Here is a 26,300-nt window from a genome sequence, read left to right on the forward strand (position 1 = left end):
TGACACCGGTCCCAAAGGGCAATTAATTTTCAGAGTTAGTACACCTCCCTTTCTCCTCTCTGCCTCCATGTTTTCTATATGTGTGATGCTCTTTGCTCCTTTTATTCTTTCATTAACGCTTCGGGCTCATCAGTAAGCATGGCCCACTTTAGACTCAATTTAGACGAGCTGCTTCTATATGAGCCAGCCAGTGAATTGTGATGTCACGCACATTGTCTGCCAATTATAAATTAATTTGGCAGAAGAAACGCTCTGGAATGTGATTATAGGCCGTAGATGCTGTGAAGATGGTATGTGTATGTGTTTGTGTGTGCAGAGAGACTAATTTTGAAGACATTTTTGATGTTTTCCACCTTTCACTCAGCACTTTCATATTCTGAAGTGGCTTCCAGTTCTTCCTCCTTCTTCTCACAGTTCTCCGGAGACTTTTTCCACAGTCAGTAGGCTTAGCTTTTGCAGACAGTGTGACATTTGTACCTCCCCACTGCCTCGCTAAGCTGAAGCAATGAATACAGCGAGCGGCAACACACACAACAAGCTGTACACACACAATACACACGCGCACTAGCTGCAGGACTACAAGAGGAGAGTCTGATAATACGTATTGGAAAGCTGTCATGTTTTATAGAGCTTTTTATCTGCATTATTTACAGCAAACATTCCCCCTCTACACTTCCTGTCTCACTGCTCACTTGATAACAGGAGGAAACACATTTGCACAAACTACAAAGTCCTGCTGAAAGTATTATTTACATTTTCGAAGAACTGATTCAAACCCAAGAAATATGATTCCACTACAGTTCACACAGGTTAGGTCTGTTTGCTAAAACCTTTTCTTTGTGAGTTGTGTTTTCATGAATTGACTTTTCACTATAAGATAAGATCATTTAATACATGAGTTGGCCTTAAATGACTCCAGTGGGGGAAATGTGGGTATAGTTGCAGAATGGATGTTAATAAAAAACTAAGCAAAAGCAACTAAAGACAAACTTACTGTACATGGCAAAAAAGCTCTATGGTTGTCAGGTGACATACCAGCTTAGAGTACGGCAGATGGAGGGCAAAAAACTAATTTTGAATCTTTGTACATGCAAGCACACACCTGCACACACACACACCTGCACACACACACACCTGCACACACACACACCTGCACACACACACACACACACACACACAGTTGGGTCAGCTCCCCTGAGACTTGGAGCAGGTACGATTGCCTTATTAAAAATAGGTCCAGCGTCCAAACATATACACATATGAACACACACACACACACACACACACACACACACACACACACACACACACACACACACACACACACACACACACACACACACACACACACACACACACACACACACACACACACACACACACACACACACACACACACACACACACACACACACTTATTCCCATCATGGCACAGACCAGTTTTTTCTTCTATCAAGGTAACAGAGACCTTGACTGTATTTCTCTGTGATCAGAAGTACAGTATATGTCTCAACTCCAGCCCATTTCAAAGTGGTACAATTCTCAAATTGAATGATATAACTTTACTTGAACTTTTATAGTCACGTTTAAATGTTAACTGACAGAGAGCTATACTGCTGATTTTCAGTTTAGAATCAAAATAATGACACCAAGTGAAGGGAAAAGGACATTAAATACAGATGAAAGGTAAAAACCATCACGAAAATGTGGAAATATCTAAACCCTATTGAACATCTGTGGAAGGAACTGAAACATGCAGTCTGGAGAAGGCACCCTTCAAACCTGAGACAGCTGGAGCAGTTTGTTAATGAGGAGTGGGTCAAAATACCCGTCGACAGGTGCAGAAGTCTCATTGAGAGTTACAAAAATCGCTTGATTGCAGTGATTGACTCAAAAGGTTGTGCAACAAAATATTAACTTAAGGGTACCATCATTTTGGTCCAGGCCAGTTTCAGTATTTTTTTTTTTTAAATGATTCTGTTGAACCACAATTCAAAAGCAATGTCTGATTTTTATTTGTTATTTTTCAATACATTTTTAATTATTATTACTTTTGTCAGTTTCAAGTTATTTCAGTGACCATTGTGGGTGTCTCTTTCTTTAATGGAAGGGTACCAACAATTTCGTCCATGTCTGTACATTGGGAAATTATTAAAAGATGTACACATAGTGTAATTTCCCTTAACAATAATCACCCACAAACATGAATAATAGAGTAGAAGTTTAGGGGGATCCAACCAGAGAAGCAAACTGCCAGACAACACACACACACACACACACACACACACACACACACACACACACACACACACACACACACACACACACACACACACACACACACACACCCACAATCACAGTGGAAACTGGGCAGGAGGTTGTTAGAGTGTTGCACCGACAAAATAATGACTGCGGCTTATCTTTCATTCCAGTGCCACATAGCTCATTTAAATAAAACATTTAGGAGGTGTTCTCACGCTCCCCTACTCCCCCAACTGGTTCAATCCCATTTGCTTCCACATAAAGCACACAAGGTACACACAAAGCTATGCTCAAATGTTTTATGCATCCAAGCATTTCCCACCTGATGCTGTTAAGGGACACAAGGCTTGCTCTGCCAACATTACAGCACAGCTACAGAGTCAGGTTTATTCACTGTGGAGGCTACACAAAGGTGTGTGGCTAGTGATGGAATGAAAAGAATATAGGCTTACACCAAATAATCAGAAATAACTTCATCTCTACCACCAAAAAAACAAACTCAGAGACCATTTAAGTCGTTTTAACTGTGATGTGCATGTCCACGGTATGTTCATGATTTTCCTTGTTGAGCTTAAGCTCACCGATTTCCATTGTTAAGTGTGAAGAAAAGCTTTGCAAGCAACAGCACCTTTTGACTCTAGCTTGTTATAGGCATTATTGTACACCTGAAACTGAAGTGAAACCAGTTCCTCCTTAAATCAGCACATATTTTGATAATTAGCTTCAAATTTACCTTTAAAAGTAATGACCTTTTCTATTCTTTTTGAACAGTTGCTCAGAGGTATCCTTGTCTCTTTATATCCTTTAAAGGGGCCCTCAACTGCTCATTTTCAGGTTAATATTTGTACTTAGTGCCTCTACTGTAACATGTCTCCAAGCTTTAATGTTCATACTCTCTCATACATACCTCTTTTCACCCTCTGTCTGAAACCAGAGCCCAGTCTGCTCTGATTGGTTAGCTGGCCGGCTCTGTTGTGATTGGTCAACACATTAGAGATGTATCGCCCTTAGCCTATCATGTACAATGTGTTGGAGAACTAGACTATAGAAGCGCAAGTGTTACACAGTGATGTCTTTATGTTACAGAGGTACAAAAAGGAGACCAATGGATGCGCTTCAGGGAGAGAAACTCCCTCGGGAGGGAATTTCGGGATGTTTACAGACCATTTACATGCACAAAACCTATATAACAGCACAGGGAAAACCCCAAAAAGCATAACAGCCCTTTAATTGTCAGACTACTTTAATTGCTCTGCATTTCACACAAAATATTGTTTATTGTCAAGAAGATTTTCTAAAAACTAAAAGCATGAAAGACCATTAAAAAATAAAGAGTAATCCTCTCAGTCATCTGACTATACCAATCAAGCAGGAGGCAGGAGATTATACACTTTTAAACATAAAAAAGGCTGAAGCACAGACAAATGTAAAAGCCCTGAATAAGTGTTTTTCTTTAAATGAAAGGAGACATTCCCACTTTGGCTCAGTCGAACAGAGTTCCCAGTAGGCATACATTTTAAACACATTCACAGATAAAGTGAGTCATTATGGATAGATGAAGTGAGACTGGGCTGATGTTACTGCACATCTGTTCTGGTTCAGATGGTAAAGCATGGTAGAGGAGCTAGAGTATGTGTGGTGATGTGTGACAGCTATATCTCATTCAGTCCGAGTGTAACACACACATAATGACAAAAGGCGAGAAAACACAAAGCACAGAAGGACGAGGAGTACTAGTAGTAGTAGTACGGGTGGAGGTTATGTGGCATAGAGCAGCCATTCATTGTCCTCATCTTGTCTATATTGTACTTGTATGAAATAAAAAGTGTTTTACGCGTGCTCCTCTCCAGAGAACCATATAACAATGAAGGGAGGAGCAGCTGAAATGAGAAGAGAAAGAAAGGGAATAACATCATCCATGGGACAGATTAGGGTTCAGTACGAGACAGTATCTCTGCGAACAGACGTGGTGATACGCCTGAAATAAACGGTGAGGGGTTAGAAAAAAAAAAAGAAAAGGCTTGCCCAGAGGATATTGGAGCCGCACAGCTCCATCAACATGATGAGCGTTGTCCTCTCAGCCGGGAGATGCACTGCAGTTCTGAGAGAGAGTCTAGCTTTGGTCACCACTGAGGGAATTCCTTTATGCATAACCATTTTCCGCTTCCCAAAACTCAAAGAAAGAAAATACAAGCAGCACAACCAAGGACGTTCTTATAAATGTAATTCTGTTCATCACTTTTTTGGTTCAGTCCTAGGCCTATTAAGACTGCTAAAAACACCATTTTGACTAGAGTGTACATTACATATCCCTGATACATTGTGAATATTAAAAGCTAAGGATCTGAATACCCATAACTGAATACCGATAACAACTCCTTTCGAGGTTGAGTTTTTAAAGAAAAGGGGTAGTAAAAGGAAAGCAATAACTCTCTGAACTTGAACTGTTTTCACATGGTTTGTCATCCTTTTATATTTATAGATGCCATCATTTTGTAGGCTTTCATATCGATATTTTCAGGATAAGAAAAGGATACTCAGAACAGAAAAACAACCCATAGTTCAAGGTTAGTTTTGCTTCTCTGTTGAAAGTTGTCAACACACTGCATTATAGTATATGTACATGAATAGAAAGAACAGTCATTGTTCATATAAAGGGAGAAAGTGTGTGGAAATCTTCCACTCACTACTATTCATGCAATCAAAAGGCATCTATGTTTGTATCCTCTGAGTTTTCATCATCACATGTCGGTACATCATGGCACTCAAAAATTGATTTCAGATTTGTTAGCCTGCAGTGCATCTTTCCACAAGATTATAGAAGAATGTGGTGATTAGTCATTGGACATTCAAATAATATGTCTGACTGAGCCCTTGTGCAAAGAGGCTAAGTCTTAAATCAGAGGCAGGAGTGTAGCTTTAAGCAGCTTAACTGCATTGTAAGTAAACACATTACACCCAGTGCATTGCCAATCCGACGGAGCAGAACACAACACAATATGAAATTTCATGAACTCCTGCGGGGTGAAATAGCAATGCCTCAGAGACCGAGAGAAACTTCGGATTTCATACGCTGAAAACAAAAAAACAAGCGAGTCCCTGAAACCGACCTGCAGTCCATGTTGCAGGGGAGTTACAATGAATATCAACAATGCAGTCATGAAAATAAAATCGAATACACCTTTGGTGTAGCTTTAAGGGGAAACATACACATGCAACAAAACAGTACACTAAGTACAAGTACACTTTTGTCTCATGGTGAATGTGCCTCACACCACCAGTATGTTCAGCTCTGATTCCATTTATTCCCAGTTCAGACCGCCAGCTCACTTAAAACTGAACCACAATATCACCATCATCTTTAAAACCAGACCCCCTCCTCTAGACACTTCATTTATATCCTAATACAACTGTTTAGACAAATCAGTGGAAAGGGAAACATAACTACTGCCAACATTATGCACTGTACAGAGAAGTTTCTCTTTTAGTGAAGGAATTGCTACATTCGATATGGAGTTGCATTATGGGAACTTTTTGGAGTATAATGCATTCAGACTAAAAGTCAAGAATCATTTTCACATTTTTAAGAATTTCTCTAGAATTTGTCTGTGAACTTTATAACAGTGCAGTATTAAATCAGTGATGCTTTGAAGCAGCATTTATTATTCTTGGCCACTTGGAACTGACATTGTAAATTCAAGTCCAATATTTGCTCTGTTTTGGTCTCCACCCACTCCCAAGTGAATTACCTGTGTCTTTAGCTGCTTTATGCTCCAATGTGTCAATCTTCCTTTGTGTGCTTTTCCATGCTGGACAGGTAGTGTACAATAGATTTTTAAAGTTGCTGTAAACCCGTTAAAAGAGAGCTGTGAGAGTGAACAAAACATGTGGGGCGATAACACCAAAACAATGTTCTAATCGCTATGAGTACTGTGATACTTCTCTGTGAATACATCACTAGAAGCATCACCTTTTACTTTAAATATAGTGAATTGATTCAGTGTATGTTTAACAAATACAAATTGCTCAGCTCTAAGAGAAAATGTTATAACTCTAATGCGCATAGTTTAGTAAAAGTGTGCTTTAAAATAATCATGCTTTGAAATAAATCACCTACACAGATTAAATTCATAGATGTGTATTCATACATTAAGACTATTTGGGTCAAGGGGAGATAAATAGTCATAAATCAGGTACTAATGAGGCCAAATGTGAGCAAACATTACACACCTACTATCTTAAGAGAGGAAACTCCAGAGGATATGAACATTTAATCGAGGCCATCTAACTGCATGCTTCAAAATCTAAATGAAACCATATTACTGTCAGATACACCACATATAGTCCAGCTTTAACCGTTTCTTCATTGTCTCTCTTAAAATAAAGGATTCCTTCAGCTCACTACTCCTTCACCCTTCTCTCATTCCTCCTCTTCCAACACTTAGATGACAGATTTCAATCAGGAATCAGATGGAACTGATCACAGACTAGCCGGGTGAAGGAGAACATTCTCACTCACACAATGTATTTCTCTTACTTCCACACTCTTTTAAACCCTGCATTTTTCTCAGCCCTTTTTTATATCAATCCATCTATCATGGTTTAATTTCAATTCAACAGATGACCCAGAATCAAAAAAGCTTAAACAGGCAAAGTGTGAAGCATCTGCACAAGAGTGTATTTCATGTGTACGTGTGATCGTGTACATGCATCAGCTCTAATTTGTAGTGCTGAGCAGAAAGGGGTTATTGATTTAATGGCATCTTACATCGTTAAAAACAGTCTGATTCTTATTAATACATTACAGTGCCTAAACTCAATTTGCTTTCAGCTGCAAAATAGACGATTCCAAGTGTTTGTGCTTTTTCGAGCTTCAATAAAACACTCAGCAAAGCAACAAGTGTTTAAAGGGAGTATTACGCAATGTCACAGCCCTTGGGACTAGGCAGATAGCTGTTGTACAGTATATCTGCAGACACACAACAACACTCACTGCAAGAGGTCTACTCTTTCAGAGGCTTTCGTCACCCTGAGAGGATCCTGAGGCCGAACATGTCAACCACAGCGAGGTGTCCGGTCAACATGAAGACTTCACAAAGAAACCATGCATCTTTACTTAGAGTCTACAGCGTTTAAATGCCCAATTATCAAATTAAATGTGGAGGGATCTTAATAAGAAGAGATAAAAAAGGGGTTATTAGAAACCTTTTGGTCATAAAACTGCCAATTCATAATATAAAGTTCTCATAAATATTCACCTTTAGGACTACCTGAAACACCTTTTGGAAATGTGCTTCTTTTTTTTAATCTTCTTTTCAATGGATTTACACATATTGTATCTGGTCAAGCATCTCATCTCAGAGGAGTTCAAAGCATGACATGAGCAGGACAACACAGGGAAATTAGACACATGTATAGCTGATCACGCTTATTGAGCAATCTTATGTGGAAATCTTAAATAGGGCATTATGTAAAATGGTGTTATTTCCCCTGTTTTGCATCTGCCATTTCTGCTCCTTAAAAACACCATTGAAAACAAGAATGCTCATGGCATTAACAGAAGCAGAAGTAAAACTAACTACTAATTACTGTTGCTATTTAATTACTTGCACAAAACTTGTAAACACACACACCAAACAACTGGTGGTGTTTACAGTGAACTACACAGGACGGATGTATGGTTCCTCTGCTCCTCTCATCACTGCCATTAGCACACTAGCAGCTGACTGTCTGGCCCTATCAGTTAACACACTCCCGCTGGATGAGAGAGGAACGTTTCCCCAGTGGGAGCTCCCCCAGTTATTACAGCTGGATCCACCACTTTAAGATCAGGGCTCACCCTCTTTCCAGGGGAACTGAGGCTCCCTGTGATCTTTGAGCCAGAGACAAATGTGGCTAGGCATGAAATCGCAAGCCAGTTCACACTACCCACTCAAAAGATGGAGGAGGTTTCAAAATATCCTACATATTTCCAGTCAAGGGCTCCCTTTAGGATTCATCCTCTGGGGAATATGAATGTCTGTATACATTTATGAGCAAATACATCTGAGTGCTTAAAGGACAAGAAAATACATTAGGTTTGATCAGTTTATTGATTATTTTACAATTAGGCCTAACTGATCAATCACTTACTCCAACATGAGAGAAAAATTAAATAATTAAGTTACAGCAGTGATTTTTTTTATATTATTAATAATTTAAACGATTAATCAAATTACAAATATTGTTGACCACACCATTTCTGCATATAAATCAACATATTCTTACAACAGTCACAAATACCAAATCAAAAGAACACATGTGGGCTTTAATGAATTAAGTGCAGGGCACATAAGAGGACTGCACTGTTGGTCTCTAAATACACAAGTTTCATTTCCATCTTCCTCAGACAAATGTGCAGGAGAAAATCAGGCATTTTTTGAAGAGGCATTAATCAAGTGAAATCATTATCACCTGCTGATCAGCACCCAGCAGGGTAAAAAGACCTTCTTTGTGTCCTGTATTTCAATATGTGGTCCCTCTTTTCTATTTAATAACTGATATTATATCAATTCTGTCACAGGAGCATTTGTAGATTGTTTGCATTATTAAACACATACTTTTCCATTTCTTTTTGTGTTAATACAAGTATGTAACTCGTATTTCGATCCTAATGTCATGTTTAATTCTCTATAATAGAAATACAGTTGGCTTACAGTGTCCCAGGTGGTGGATAGTGCAGTTTAACGCGACTTTATGGAATTTTTCATCTCTCGTAATCCTTTAATAATCCTACAGACATGTGGCTGCCGTGTCTTTCTGAAATGCAGGCTATTAACGGATTATCCGTAATAAAGTGTCCGTGACTGCGCTCAGTGAGAGTGTTTAAATAGCCCTGTTGATCCCAAACGGTGCCAGTCAGAAATACGCGCCACATTCCGCTTTAACTTTGGAGAAAAGTCGATTAAAAGAGAAACACACAGCTCTCTTACCTTCTTCCGGGGCTGCCATTTCATCATATTTGTAAACCAGATATGTACAGCGTTAAAGTGTCACAACAGCCGGTGTGGAGCGATGCACACACGGCAGCAGAGGCATCTCACACCCGGAGTTAAAGCTGCCTCCGCCGGCTTCTCGGAGGGAGAGGAACGGAGACGCGAAAGAGTTTGTTAGTGTAGTTATAATCCCGCGATGACCGAAGAAACCAAACTCCGGTAAAAATGAGAACAGTGTATAGTCCTGTCATCCATGGTGTAGAGCATCATACGTCCTCCCCGGTTCTGAGGACTCAAATGAACCGAGAAACAGGAGAGCTGAAACCCTACACTCTCTCTCTCTCTCTCTCTCTCTCTCTCTCTCTCTCTCTCTCTCTCTCTCTCTCTCTCTCTCTCTCTCTCTCTCTCTCTCTCTCTCTCTCTCTCTCTCTCTCTCTCTCTCTCTCTCTCTCTCTCTCTTCTCTCTCTCTCTCTCTCTCTCTCTCTCTCTCTCTCTCTCTCTCTCTCTCTCTCTCTCGACTCTCCCCTTTTTCAATTATAAACCCATAGTCCTGCTGCATGTGTGGCCAGTGGAATGTAACTTATTAGAGTATGGTACTTAAGTACAAGTTTGAGGTTCTTTTACTCCACCTGAGTATTTTCACTTTACCTATACTTCTATTCCACTGAATTATGGAGCAGTTGTTATGATTTCTTTCTTTCTTCACTTTATTTTAAAGCTTTAGTTCCTAGTTACTTTGCATATTTAGATGATTAATACACATATATAAATACGTTTAAAAACATACAGCATGTTATTAAAGGTAAACTACCCAGCAGTGTATATCATAATTTACCTTATCCCCACCTTTACCAAGTATAGAATTTAAATGTTGAACACATAAATGCATCAATAAGTATAAATACTTCTATACAAGTCTAAATTGGACCATTGTGGATAATTGGTACCTTTGCTTTGGTAAATTAAAGTATATTTTGATGCACATTTATTTTTATTGTATTTGAATGTTGGGATTTTAACTGTATTACTTTTACTTAAGTCAAATATCTGAATACTACTTAGTGGAAGAAGTATTTAGATGCATTAAGGCAAAATTACTAATACCACACTTTGAATTGAATCCACTACAAGTGAAACTCTTATAGGTTAATATCAGATGATGAGTGTCAGTAATTTACTATTATGTATGACTGTTTTGGATTATTATTATTACTGCTGCACTAATGTGTACATTTCATGTTAACTCCTCTTAAATACTGTTGGATAGTTTAATACAAAGCAATGCATCATAAGATTTTCTACTGTCCTGTGAGAACATATCTCTAAAAAGGGAACTTTTCATGCTGATCACAGAGGGTTTTCAAATAGTTTATTTAGCTTAAGAGGTATAGTAGAATTTCACAGAAGTGCCACATATATAATAGTAGAAGGAGTTGAAAGTAAACGATGTCTGAGGATGGAGAGAACCGGACACCTCCTCTGCATCTCTGCACACAGGGTGGCAGTGAGGCAGTTTGAAATCGGAGCTGGGGGTAATATTATTGAGGATCAGGGGAGTTAAAAGGGCAGAGACATCAGGTCCAAGAGAAAAGCCTTCAGGATCCCCTACCCTCCATAAACAAAGACACAGAGCTCTGACACCCACAAGACTGCACAGCAAAGCAGAGAGTATCAGTGATGTTGGTAGAGGAGCCTAGAGAGACTGGAAATCAATGGAGGATGAAACAGGTATCACATGATTTGTGGCTTTTCTTACACACAATGGACACACAGGTACTTAGATACATGTACAGTCTATCAACTTTAACTTAAAGCAATGATATTGTTTATATTGTTGATTAAAAATGACATTTCCACACGGATATGTACGATTCATAAGCACCCATAGGATGTAGCAGAGAGATAGTGATAATTGAAGTGCCATCACCTGCCGCTGCTTCACGTTGAATGTGCTCTTACACTGAACTGCACTCACATATGACATCTTGCAATGCTTTAATGGAGATCATTCACGATCTTGCGGATAGTTAGATGAGAAAAATTCACACCCTAGTCTGTGTGCTATATGTGAAGTTACAGCCAGCAAATGATAAGCTTAGCTAATCATAAAGACTGAAAGTAGCGAGCCTTAATCTGTCAAATTGCAAACAAATAACCTGTCCACTAATTGACAGGTTATCTCTTTAATGTGTACGAAAAACAAGTTAAAATAAAAAACATATATCGGCCAAGACATAAACCACCAGTCATCTCAAACAGTCAAGATAAGTGCATGCCAGTCTGTGAGCTTTAGAGGTGCTGGGTGGTCTAAGCTAAGCTAAGCTAAACTCCTACAGGTACATAATTATCAAGTGGTATTGACCCTATCATCTCACTTTTGGCAAGGAAACGAGCATGGATATGTCCTAAAATAATAAAACATTCTTCAGCAGATTTTTTTGTATCTTCATCACTCACAAATGTGTTCATCATTATTATTTGATTGAACCCCCAGCAGGTTTCTTAAAATGAGACAAAGGTCAAATTCAAAGGCTTGCATTCCATTACAGTGTTAAAGTGAACGGAATCGGGATTCAAGTGTGTTTGTGTGTAATTGTAACGGGTTCCTCAGATCAATAACAGAAATGAACTTCACAGAGTGACAGTGAAGGATAAAGATCACTAACCCCATTTCCAATAATAGGCACACACACACACACACATTTTGAGGTATCTGCTCGTGTGTGACTGTCAGCCATTTAAAGAACAACCTAATCTCAAGAAATAAACAACCAAGGGCGAATTAGATTTAGAGGAGAATCATGGTTTCAAGCTCTGTGTGAAGTGTCACTGTGGCCATCATCTAGTCATTAGGTGAGTTGAACACCATATTGGTAAACAACCAGTTATATAAATGAAAAAATGTATAAAACACAGGTATCATGAAATATTTATTCTGCTTTAATATGCTTTGCTTTTGATGACAATCTTGTGATTTTTCGGAATTCCCGACATGCTCAGTTACCGTTGTCATTATATTTTTTTGAGAGTTTTTTCACTGATAATGGTTTGGAATTTGGAACGGGCAAGGAGAATGTATTTTACATAATAACCACAGTTTAGGAGATGAAGATGCTGTACTCCTTCTCTTTTCTGTAATTGCTGTAAGCAGGAGGTTGCCCAGTGTAATTGGCAAGATTTTAAGGATTCATAAAGCAGAGACTGAAAATTATAGCCTTGCACCAATGATCACAGGTGGACAGATGACCAGTGAACACAGCTCCAGTACTCTAAAGACCAGCATACTTCCTATTGTTGACGTCAGTTCAGTAGTACAAAATAAAAAGATGCAAGCTGCCTTAAGTTCCCGTGTTGAGGATCTGAAGAAACACAATAGACCCAGAAGATCAAGGGGGATTGTGGTGATGTAATGTGGGTGTAACTAGTCAGGTGTATCTGAGATACAGAAAGGAAGAAGTGAAGGTGAGTTAGCAGATGACAAGTTGCACCTCCTCTCAATACCACAACACATTTCCAGCTGCTTCTATTAGCAAGATGTTCAAAATAAAGTCCTGATGCCATTTCTATAACTGTGATGCAACCAAACACTTTTGGTGACATGAGAGCATCAAAACCCTAAACCAGTGGAGTAAGAGGACACACAAGAGCAAGAGGCAACAGCATCTAAAACCTGTGAGTATGCTAATGTACAAGTGAATAAAATATTCTGTCACAGAATAAAGCAAAAGCTGTTATAGAGTATGCAAATGTGTTGTCTATGTCAGTGACATGGTACAGTGAGACTTGTTAGACTTTGGTCTCTTTTGATTTCAGGGAGAGAAATCTGACTCCTGCTGGGATGATATCATCAAAGACCACCGGACTGCTACCGAAAACTGTAGTCTGTATTAAAACATACTGGAATCTGTATTAAAAAACAGCTACTTCTGCTGAAGTACCAACTCTGAACACATTACTTCGATAGTGCTATTGTTGCAACTACAAACTCTAGGCATCTAAGCAGGAGCAGTCTTGGGAACACATGCATTTCCTCCAGCATTTACCACTGAATTGATGTTTATGGAGAATGTGATTGGCTTCGACCATTCAACACACAGCTGGGTGCCAGACATAACAACGTCACTGCAGGACCTCAGCTGGATGAATGAATTTTTTCCTATCTACACAGACCCCCGACTTGTTGCTGACACATTAAAGTACTTTGTAATACGACCACAGTCAAGTCATGCACGATGCTCAATGCAAAACAAAGCAAGGACTGTTGCAGTAAACAGTGCATGTTTCTCAAAGCAGAAATGAGCCGAGTGATTTGCCAAACTGCAAGGAGGGAAATTGTTCAGAAATCTGCAGAATGAAGACCACTCGCTGTGATGTATAGCTGAGAAGGGTCTTAGTATTCACATCTGAATCTGTTTGAAAGAATACATTTCCTTTTCCGCTTTCTTAATGTTTTGTTTTCAGAAGTGAAGGAGGTATTCAGGTCTGTTAGTAAAGTCATTTTCTAAATGCACCAATTGTGAATCCAATAGTCACAATATCAATCTTGAAGTATTTCGTTCCTCTTATCTTCAGCCAAGAAACATCCATATTTAAAATCAACAAAACACAGGGAGGTACGTGGTGCTAAAAGGACAGGAAAGGGATCCAAATCAGTAAAATGAAAAGCAACCAAAGTGCCAAAAAAAAGGAAATCCTCTACCTTGACCTGAAGTACAGTACTTGAGTAAATGCACATGAGTTACAGCTTATTATCTACAGCATGAATACCATAATAATACCATACCATTGTGTTAGACAAACACACACCCCTCAGACACAATCAATAAAGCAACAGTGTATGTGTGTGTGTGTGTGTGTGTGTGTGTGTGTGTGTGTGTGTGTGTGTGTGTGTGTGTGTGTGTGTGTGTGTGTGTGTGTGTGTGTGTGTGTGTGTGTGTGTGTGTGTTTTGTTTATGCTCATGACTGGTACCAGCCTCATTGTTTTTTCATGAAAATTCTAAACTGCATATTTACAACCTGTAAGGAGCAGGCAAAGGAAGCACACACATGCAGCAGCAGAGACATACAGTTAGCTTTAGAGCTGGAAGCCATTAACAAACACGACAACTCTGTAATAACGTTACGATGATAGAGATTCAGTGTTACGCGTGTATCGCTTTGTTTCAGTGTTTCACAGCAGCACAGGCACCATAACATAATCTACAGGCTTGTTCTAGCTTTCCTGACAGTATTTATACGATGAGATAATAGAGTCAACCTTGACCTTTTACCTTTTCTCTCAGAGACTGGAAGACATGTTTGTCAAAGCCTGGACAACATTTTTTATCAACTCAAATCAAGTGTTATTCATCTCTCTGACCAGCATCTTCACTCTGTCTCTATCCACTCACTCCACTCACTCCACTCACTCCACACACTCCACACACTCCACACACTCCACACACTCCACACACACACACACACACACACACACACACACACACACACACACACACACACACACAATATGTCAGGAAAGTCTATTTGATGGAGCACTTACCACAGCCAACATGGCTACTAAACACACACCTTGGCAGTGATGAATGTAGTGGCTCGAGAGTGTGTGTGTGTGTGTGTGTGTGTGTGTGTGTGTGTGTGTGTGTGTGTGTGTGTGTGTGTGTGTGTGTGTGTGTGTGTGTGTGTGTGTGTGCACGCGCTGGACTGGGAGACACAGATTTAGTATGTGTCGCTCCTTGGTCCCTTTCAGCTGCATTATTGACACATTATTGTTGTTTATTGCATTTACAACTGTTTTATAATTAAACGTGCTACATTTTTATGTCGTAATAATTATCCTGGTGTCTCAACAACAATATAAAACCTTCAACAGACATAGTAATAAAGCATGACTTGTAATCTTCAGAATGAATTAACCCTACTATAACCAGAGGAAGATTTCACATACTTTGATGTTAATGTCGTAGAAGAGTGATAATACACTCGATGGTAATATGATATCAGAAACCATGTTGAGTTGTTGCTCTGTAGGATTATTTTGATAAGAGCTTAATTGATTAGTCGATTTATTCATGAGTTAATCGTCAGAAATTACAGCAGCTATTTGTATCACCCAATAATTAATCTTTTAAGTCACAGTTATAGTGTTTTTGTGATTAATAGTAAACTGAATATGTAAAGATATATTACAGGCGCTAGCTGTAAGTTCAAGGTAACACTCAAAACGAGTGTTGCAGGTGATGCATCAACTTTTACTAAGTTCTCCAGTCATCGATGTAAGTTCTCCTGAAATATCACCACCACAAGCAGCATCAGGATCCACACACACACACGCACGCACGCACACACACACACACACACAGTCCCACAGTACAATCCCATTCATTCCAACAAAAATCAATACGCTTTTTTTCTAGCAAATGAGGAAATGATATAGGTCGTAAAGAAAGTAGAAGGAAAGAGAGAGAACTAGGCTTTCGTTCAACATCCATCAACACTGACTAGGGTTGGGACGCTTGCTTAGTCACTGTATAAATAAATGGAGTCAAAAAATGGGGAGTAATTTGTATATTTCACCCCTCATTTGCAGAATGATATTGGAAAAAATAGTCCTAAAGTCTCCAAAGAGGCATTTAGCTTGGTCTCTACACAGTGAAAACAACAGGATCGCATTGTGGACAGAGTAGCTGAGCTTTTTGAGATTGCCAGACTTGAGAAACACTTCTGTGTAACCTTAAAAGTGATTTCAGTCTGGAAGTGGTTACTGCTGCTATGTCTCATAGGATTTTCAATCAGTGACAGCAATCACAGCATTCACCCGATATCAGAGGCGGATGCTATTCACCTGTTATCTCAAGCAATTTAAACGGGTAAGTTATATCTTAAAATAGAGGAAGTTATCAGCAAACAAACACGATTAATACAAGGTCATTACAAAAACTTCTATCATCAACATTAAACATCGACATATTTTATACTCACTCTGTTAAAAAACCTCCAATACAAAACGTTTTTATGTTTATCTAAACTGAGAAAATACATAGCAAAATGTGTCATATGCAACAGAAACAGCCTTTGTGAATTGATGAGACGTTGAAGCATGTGATGGAGCTGCCCTTTATTTTATCATTGAATTCGGAGGACTAGCTGTCAAAACCCTCCATTCTCTAAACCTCTTTTCAGATGAAGCACAAACTAACAAAAACACAACTGATTGAACAATTTAAAGAAAGAATGACTTGTTTTTTGCCATGGGTATAGAAAATCAAAAAATGCTGGTGCCAACAAAACCCAGTTTGACTCACAGAAAATGTTTTCAGATTTATCAGCATTTAGAGTGGACACGCTCTGACTGTGAGATAAAGTCTGCAGCTACACGGAGGCATCAGTCTGTGTGGCCTCCAGGCGCCCACCACAAATGAGACCATTCATCTTTGCTACCATACATGGCCGCAAACACTATCTTTTTATGTGTCACCAGGCACACACACACACACACACACACACACACACACACACACACACACACACACACACACACACACACACACACACACACACACCCACTAATCCGCTCATTCTCCTCTGCAGGCACAGCAGGAATTTCACCTGCTGTTGTCTCAGTGCCACCTCTTATTATCAGCTTTGTTCTGATGGGCTCAGGATTTACCAAATGGAGTCGTTTCTGAGAATCTGAGGTTCACTCTGTCACCTATAAATGCCAATTTTAATGATATAACTTCCCCACATGTTTTTTTCTATTAGGAGAGCAACATGTCCTCAAAATAATAGAGATAAAGAGTGTTTTATATATCAAGATCAGACAAGATTAAAAAAGTGATTATACACGATAACACATGAAGGGGGTCCTTTGCAGGTTAGTCGTTCGACAGCTAAGTCAATGTAAGTAAATAAATCTGCAACTATATCAAAATGTGTTTCCAAATTGAACAACTGCTTCACCATTTCAAGTTCTAGTTTTTGTAAATGTACCACACAGGGTTGCACAATGAAATGCACTGTTCTTTGTTGTTGGCATACAAAACATCATGCTCACACAACCACATCTACACTACTGATATTACTGACTCACACAACTCATTTTGGTAGCTTCCTTTGTTGGTTTAGTTATAATAAATACATTTGCTTTACCCGTACCTTGTGTCTTTTCACATTCTTTTGTAATGGCAAAGAGCCAGACCCCTTAATACTACACAATATAAACAAAAGCAACAATGGTTTCAAGGTTTCAAGGTTTCAAGGTTTTATTGGTCATATGCACAGCATATACAACGTATATGTTGCCAATGAAAATCTTATACCCCATACTCCTCCAACAACTCAACATACATGGTGCAAATAAGATAAATAAAATAGTGCAAAAAGAGAGAATAATATTTACAACACAATAAAGATTTGAGGATGTGAAATATATACATATGTGGAATACATTGAGAGTATTTAAATACTTAACACTGTTGAATGAGGAGGAAAGGACAGATGCATATATTATGTATAGCAGATGTATATGGCAGATATGTATAATATACAGATATGTGTACTATAAACAGATATGTATGGCAGATGGGTATAATATATATATATATGTATGTGTGTACTATAAACAGATGTGAGTAGACATTCACAGAGCTCAGGAGTTCAGCAGTCTTATAGCCTGTGGTATAAAACTGTCTCTGAGTCTGGTGGTCTTGGTCCGGATGCTGCGGTACCGTCTGCCAGACGGCAGCAGACAGAACAGACTGTTGCTGGGGTGATGGGGGTCCTTTAATATCCTACCGGCCTTCTTCCTACACCGCTGGGTGTAGAGGTCCTCCATGGATGGCAGCTCCGTCCTGGTGATGTGCTGAGCAGTTTTCACCACCCTCTGTAGAGTCTTACGGTTGAGGGCGGTGCAACTGCCATACCAGGTGGTGATGCAGCCAGATACTCTCGATGGTGCACCTGTAGAAGTTGCAGAGTACCCTGGAGTCCATGTTCAATGGGGAAGTACGGAGGATGATTATATTGTAAGAAAAACATATAGAATCTATTCTCAGCAGAAATGTTGTGAAACCCTTCATTGTGTTGATAGTAAACATAATTACAAACCATTCACAATGGATTTTCTGTAGCACACTAGGAGTAAAGAAACATTTCTAAGAAAAAGAAAAGAGGAGGAGAAATATGACCTTTCTTTTGTGTCTTATTCATAAATAAATCAGCCGTCTCTCCATTTCCTTTATTAACCTTATGTGGGCACTAAATGTCATCTTGTAAAAATCTTATATAGCCCAAAAAAAAGAGACTGGAGCTGCAAGTGTGTAGCATCGATTTTTTTTCCAGCACTCAGTGAGGAAGCTTTAGTTAGAGATCTTGGTTCAATCATATCTGTTGCAAACATTGAAACGTCTCTGTGATGTTTTTTTCAAAATAAATGGCCCTTTGAAGCAGGAGATGGGATCTGTAAGAATGAGAATTGGTTGTTTGAAAAGCAACGTTACAAAAAGTATGAAATGATTCAAATGACTTGATCTTTCTCTCTGTTTGCATACCACATACAAGAAACATTCATGTTACCAATAAGCCTCGACAGACACCAGACTCACACACACATCCTGTGCTGTGAATCACACGAGTGCAGGTCAAGAGTTCGGAGGTCAAACGCCGGGTCACATGCGGGTCAAAGTGAAAGCGACTGTGTTTGGTTATCAGATCTGTCCAGCTGTGTGTGTGTGTGAAAATAAATTATCGATTTAGTAACAGATACGAGAGCTTTTGACATTGATCTCTTCCCCTCGTGAATTGGGGGAGAGCAGGAAGGTTGGGGGAGGGGAGCGAGGGGCAACACCTCTGAACCGCTGCAGTATTGAGCAGTGACAAGCTAACAGAACCTAAACCCCTTAGGTGATGCATTCAAGGTCCAATATATTCATCGGCGCTGACACCGAAGACATGAAGGAAATCATGGTATTATAGAGAACATGTATTTCAAACCGCGTTGAACTTTAAATTTGGAATTCATTTTTGTTTAAACATTAAATGTTTTTGTGATATATTTGCACAGATTTCAGTTTAAATAACTTTAAGTGGTTTGTGTTGTTTGTACCTCTTGTTTACTTTACCTCTTTAGGGATCATGCATTCACCTTTCATTCTTTTATGAAAGCCTTTCCAATTCTTGAGAGTCTTGATTTTAAATCTGCATTAATGTTTATACTAGATTAACTAATGCTAGCTTTTTCAACAAACATAAATTGTGTTCATACTGTTCAACAATGGTTCAAATTATGGATTATCTTTTTTCTTTAGTGAAATTGTTCTCAGGGTTTTAGGAGCTCAGATGACTGTGATGGGGTGTGTGTGTGTGTGTGTGTGTGTGTGTGTGTGTGTGTGTGTGTGTGTGTGTGTTAATGTGGAGGAGAAAATGGTCCTAATGCTCACCTACTCAGGTGATCCTGTAGTCAACAGTATCAGTGTTATCATCCTGCAGACAGATTATATTGATCCTGTACAAAACACACACACACACACACACACACACACACACACACACACACTCACACAATAGTAACAACGCTATGAAGGGCTGAATATCATTTTAAAATAACAATCTAATGCTGCAGGCCTGTATGTGTCGAACAAAAAACTAAATAGCATGGTCAATGGAAATGATAGGAGAGGACAGTGTGTGTGTGTGTGTGTGTGTGTGTGTGTGTGTGTGTGTGTGTGTGTGTGTGTGTGTGTGTGTGTGTGTGTGTGTGTGTGTGTGTGTGTGTGTGTGTGTGTGCGCGTGTGTGTATTTATGTTTCCATGACACACTTCCTCGTACAACTAATAGTAATTTGATCTGTTGGTGCCTTATGGCAAGGTTGTATTAAATTGTGCAAATTACGCTCTTCAACACAAACACACACACACACCGCTCTTGTGATATTCGACTTTATTACCGACGCTCGCTGGTGTTGGTGGAGCGCTGTACATTGAGCCTGGTCCCTCGGGACTCTACTGAAGGTCATATTTAACCAGCTGACATAACATTCCTCCTCCTCCTCCTCCTCCTCACTGGATATAACAGGAGAGGAGCATCAGAGAGGAGAAGGTGCTGAGAGCATGTTGAACACATTCACATCTTTGGCACTAAGGTTGTTTTTATTCTGCAATTAACAGATTTCTGGGAGTACAAAGCATTTGATCCCTTTCAACACCATAGGGATGAAAATGGGTATTCTTTTACAGATTATTATCACATTATAGTCAATTAAATGTGTCATTAAGTCTATGAATGGTCAGAAAATGGTAAAAAGAATATGACAATTGTTGACCTTTCTGAGCAACAGTCCAAAAACCCAAAGAAATTCAGTTGACTTGGAGTCAATGAATTCAGTTATTAGAATAATCCATTAAAACAGCTACAGTAATTTTAGGGTTTATCAACTAAAAGATGTAATATTTACTACATGTTGGATATATATGTAGAAAAAATAAAAGGATACTCTTTTCTATAATAATCTATTGAAAGAAATATAATGCTTTAAATTATTTATATTGAAATGATCTTAATGCTGGATAACAGTTAATTAAATACTGCCTTTTTGTTTGGGAATAAGAGGATCGTTTTCTCTTCCCAGTCTTTCATGAAAACACGTCCATGAAAGGCTGCATTTAAATGTTGTTTGTATTATTACTTTTTTTTTACTTTCTAAAGCTTAAGACACATCTCTAAATATCTTGTGTTGTCCCAGCAACAGTGCGAAATTGATTGGTATATAGTTTATAGGCACAAAAGACAAAGAAAATGTGGACTTTACATATTTGTATGTGCAGAGCAGATGCAATAAGTCAATTAATAATTAGGCATTGGCATAAATGAATAATGCAATAATGTTTCAAGCATAAACACAAGATATTATGTAGTTCCCGCTTATCAGTTTTAGGAATATGCTGCTTTTCTTTGTATTATATCGAAGTCATTAAATATGTTTCGAGGATTTGGACTGAAAACAAAATATTTCACGACCTTATTTAGCTCTTAACGGTGGGCATTTTCACTACTTTCTGACAGTTTATAAACCAAATGTTTAATCAAATACATAATTGGCAGATTAATCCACACTGTTTCTGGAGGGATTTTGGTTTAGAAAGCAGTGTGTTGTTATTTTAATATACACGAAACATGCCACAGACAGCTGCATTCCTAATATAGAGAAATACAATTCAAATATTAATGCCAGTGAAATATGATAGTATATCTTCCGCAGTACTTTTTCTGTAATCAGTGTACAGTACATGAAGAGCCCAGTCTCTCTGGAGGAGACCTGAACATGTTAAAGCTGCATATTTGATTACTTATTTCATCCAGATTATTCTCCCTGCAGTGAGTGAGAAAAAAGCAAATGCAGCTTTTGAAGAGTCTCACTCACATTATTATATCATTTCATTTGTGGGTTAAAGATAAGCTGGAGAAAGAATTAACCCTATCTGATTGTGAAACTGCTGAGTGCTGCGTCCATTAATCCTTTGATGCTTGCGTGTTGTTGCTTCGACATTTTTCGTATTAAGAAGATGAAGAATCAACATCATAATAGTTTTTTTGTTATTATTGATACTCTTTGTGGATGCTCGCCCCGCCGTCAGACTGACAGTTGGTGGCACATATGCCCGCTGAGGATGCCTGGCAGCTTGGCACGGTGACACTGGGGCCCCGCCAAACAGATGAGCCTGTAATTGTGTTTGATTTAATGTTGAGGAGAGCGTGCACTGGGTCTCTACACATTGGGTGACTTTGATAATCAAAAGACTTTTTTTCCTCTGCCATTTGGAAGGTTTTCATTGTCAAATAGAGGTGCAAAGTGGTAGGAGATATTCAGGACATCCCTGGTTGCATTAAGTCCTCAATTTTCCCATGACAAATGTTACATTGCTTAAAGGAGGACCACTTTACCTCTATACTGCTTCTACTACCTGTTCATGCATGCATTTACATACAGTTTACAATAATGACAAAATGTAAAAATTGAAACTTCTGCAGCTTGGACAGGCATAAAACGTTCCATATGGAATAATCAGAGAGAGTTTTAAACACGAACATTTCATTGTTTTTTTTTTAGATTATATTAAAATGAAGGTAATCACCAAGCTCAAATCTCTTAAGTGCCCCAAAAACTAATTGTTAAATCTGCAGATGACATAAATACACTTTTTTGGGTAAATTCTAAATGTATTCATCCACTTACTATATCGCGCTGATTTGTGTTTGACCGGCTGGTTTTCAATACCAACAGAAGCTTGGGCTTCAGCGCCGTATACCAAACTGAAGGACAAATCAAAAAAGTTGAAATTATTAAAGCTAATAAACGTGTAACATTAACGTATATGTTTGTAACATTATCAAGGAGGGTGTGGTGTTTATATGTTAAGCTATATAGAGGATGTCACTGACAGAAAGAGTTGGAAATGGGAAAAGACAGCAGGGAAAATAAAACACAAAACACAAATCAGAGCAATCTCCCTCGGGAAGCAAGTAAAGCCAACAAGCTACAATTTAGATTTTCATGTTTCATGTAATTTTCCTCTTTGAAGACCCTGACACACACACACACACACACACACACACACACACACACACACACACACACACACACACACACACACACACACACACACACACACACACACACACACACACACACACACACACACACACACACACACACACACACACACACACACAGTCATCTGAGCTCCTAAAACCCTGAGAACAATTTCACTAAAGAAAAAGATAATCCATAATTTGAACCATTGTTGCCATGGTGACCGGCCTCAGACACACCACTTTCACCAGCGAGTGTGTGTATGTGTATGTGTATGTGTGTATATGTGTGTGTGTGTGTGTGTGTGTGTGTGTGTATATGTGTGTGTGTGTGTGTGTGTGTGTGTGTGTGTGTGTGTGTGTGTGTGTGTGTGTGTGTGTGTGTGTGTGTGTATGTGTATGTGTATGTGTGTATATGTGTGTGTGTGTGTGTGTGTGTGTGTGTGTGTGTGTGTGTGTGTGTGTGTGTGTGTGTGTGTGTGTGTGTGTGTGAGACATGAACCACTGAAACATGTCAGTTTAGTGTCCTGCGACATGAAGGGGCATCCCAGCTGATATGAAAGGTTTTTGTTGAGCGTGGCGGAGGATGAAAAAAAAAACACAAAAAAGACTTTTAATTATAACTTGACCTAGAAATCCTAAAATAAACTGTATGCTATCCCAAAGTTTGCACAATACAATGGTGACTCATTCCCCCATCTAGATAAATGTCTAAATTCATCATAAAGGCTGAACATTTTTCTGTTAGGCGAGAAATCCAAAAGAAGACCACAGCCAAAAATGCATTGATCCTACAAGCATGTATTATCTGTGTATTCTAGGCATGAGGGGGGGCAGTGGTTCAGGGGCGGCAGTGGTTCATGGGGGGCAGTGGTTCAGGGGCGGCAGTGGTTCAGGGGAGGCAGCGGTTCAGGGGAGGCAGCGTTTCAGGGGAGGCAGCGGTTCAGGGGCCAAAGTGGTTCAGCCTGTAGGGACTTGGACTTTGGACAGAAGGGTTGCTGATTCACGTCCCGATTAGACTAAAAAGAAGAAAAGAATACGGAGTGTGGACCGGTACTGGAGAGGAGCCAGTTTACCTCAAGGGCCACTGCCGGAGTGCCCTTAAGCAATGCACTGAACCCCCAGACTGCTATCTGGCGGCAGCTAGACTAGCTGCCTCTGCTCTGGATCCTTTAAAAAAAAAAAGTGTATTAATGTGTATCATATCTGTACATGTTCGTGTATTACAAAAAACAGAGTGGAAAACTGAATTTCCCCCTCGGGGATAAATAAAGGTCCATCTGCTATAATATGTCTTATTCATCGATGCCATAAAGCTCCATTGTTGTCCAATTAGACTAAAAGTATAGCTCCATATTCTGCATTCTTACTTCAAGCTAAATGCTAATGTGTGCCAACATGCTCACAATGCTAAAATTGTGCATATTGTTCACCATCTTAGTAAAGCTTGGCAGCATGTGAACTTGTTATTATAACTACTAAAACTAAATGGTTTTATTTGAGACCTAGAGAAAGTAACATCAAATAATTGCTCAGACATTTAACTTAAAACTCAATATATAATTATGCTATCATAATAGAACTTTACATTTCATTAAAAAATGCAGCCTAAATTGCTTTAAAAAAAACAGATCAGACAAATATAAGCAATCAAAAGCATAAGAAATATTAGCAGCAGTGAGAAAAAAGCACAAGAAAAAAACATACAAAATAAAGTAGTGTATCACGAGTTAAAAACTCATTGAAAGCTATTTCTTTGGGCTCAAAGCGCCACATTATGATGTGCACTTATGCTAACACACTAAAAGATAACATTTGAATTAAAAAGATTGAATTGATTCATTTTAACCAACACTGATCTTGTTGTCTCTACACAATGATGAGGCGAGGAATCCAGTTTAAGACCAACACCTTTTATTGAGTAATGTGATTTATGTTGCTGTTAAATCATTTTAAGTGTTCCTACATCATAAAAAAAGGAAGGTATACTCCCGGATGTGAAGCCTGCTTATATTACAAAGTCTCCCATCACATTCACAAACAGTGCTCTCTTTGAAGCTCAAACACAACACCGCCCTCCTCCACAGACTTCACAGGAGTCCCAAATATGTGATTGTTCATTACCCTCAACCCCTGTCTGGAAATAGCAACACACAAACACCCCCATTTTAAGTGAGTCATTTTCCCTTCTGTTTATCTCGCCTCTCTCCTTTCTGCTCTCCTTTGCTGCTCTATTACACTAAAGCTGCTCTGTTCTGAAATACTGAGAGGTAACCAGGAAATCCCAAGATCCACGACAAAGGACACGACAAATCCCAAAGCAAAGCATGAGGCTCCAGTATATCCAGTCACAGGGTTCAGTGATCTCAAGGAAGAGATAGATAAATGATAAGTAAAGGTTTACCACGGCTAGGGTCCGTTGTTAATAGGGACCAAAATAACCACAACTGTAGCCACTTAAATATTTCCATGACATTTTGGACGGACATTCATGGTCCTGAGGGGACGAATCCTACTGATCTTGGGGATCAACGTGAACTTTGATAACATTTGAATGTGAAATGTTCTACATCTCCGGGATGAAGTAGCATCTAATGAAGTGTTGACATTCATGGTCCCTAGAGGATGGATCCTAATGACTTTGTTGATCCCCTGACTTAATGATGTAGAGTTCAGAGTGCAAGTGATTCAATGTGTCTTCAACTATTTCAGGGATTTCTACAAAGTTTTGTTCCTGTTCCCAAGGGGATCAATCATCACGTCTTTACTAATCCACTCACCTTCCATCTTCAGTAGATATCACTGGTTTAATATGTTTTGTTTTTATGTTTTTCCCCACATGTTCTGTCTTCATTAGGTAGATAGACTAAAAGACTAAATAGGGTAATGAGACAGGACAACATGCAGCAGGGCCATGGGTCAGATTTGAACCTTGACTAACCAGCGAACCCTATTGTGCCAACATTTAAATGTGGTTAGCAACTGTTAGCATGCTTAACAAACATAGTGAAAAGTGTAATCCTGCAAAACATCTATCAGTTTTAAAAGGTACCCATTGGGGTTCTTAACCAATTGTAGCACTATGGAGCAGTGTTCAGTGAGGGTCACTGCTCACAAGACACGCATGCATGTGCACAAGCGTACAGGTGATGTGATAAACATTCCTGGCAATGGTTTCACACCATGAGCTGCTTTTGCTATGGTCATTTGCTGCTAACACTGGGTAGAGAGTATGAGCTGAGACCTAAATCCTTATCCTGTGACATTCATTTGCTCTTATTCACACTCTGATAGCAGTCACACCAAACCATGTTGAAGTCCAAGTCCAAGTCACCCTTCCATTATCTCCCACTGCTGTTATCTTTCTCCTTCCTCTGCAATTCTCTTTGCGCAGACAGCCGAGGCACCCAACTGTGAGCAAGAGAGTTGAACTCAGAGGGGGAAGGATAAAGAAAAAACTCCAATAGCTCAGTTTGGTT

At 39.1% G+C, this 26,300-nt stretch overlaps 1 protein-coding gene across 2 annotated transcripts in view; it reads right to left on the reverse strand.

The window, feature by feature from the left end:
• ttc28 (tetratricopeptide repeat domain 28) overlaps positions 1-26,300 on the reverse strand; it is a 104,347-nt gene that overhangs the window by 66,934 nt on the left and 11,113 nt on the right. The window contains exon 1 of one of the 2 annotated variants that reach the window (XM_063889385.1): positions 9,234-9,363. The exons of the other annotated variant lie outside the window; for it this stretch is intronic. Within the exon in view, the coding sequence (XP_063745455.1) occupies positions 9,234-9,260 (27 nt within the window). The 5' untranslated portion in view covers positions 9,261-9,363. Of the gene's footprint in view, positions 1-9,233; positions 9,364-26,300 lie in introns of those variants that run through there. 2 annotated transcript variants of the gene reach the window in all.

This window comes from Eleginops maclovinus, chromosome 8 (assembly GCF_036324505.1).
Source record: "Eleginops maclovinus isolate JMC-PN-2008 ecotype Puerto Natales chromosome 8, JC_Emac_rtc_rv5, whole genome shotgun sequence".
Taxonomy (NCBI): domain Eukaryota; kingdom Metazoa; phylum Chordata; class Actinopteri; order Perciformes; family Eleginopidae; genus Eleginops; species Eleginops maclovinus.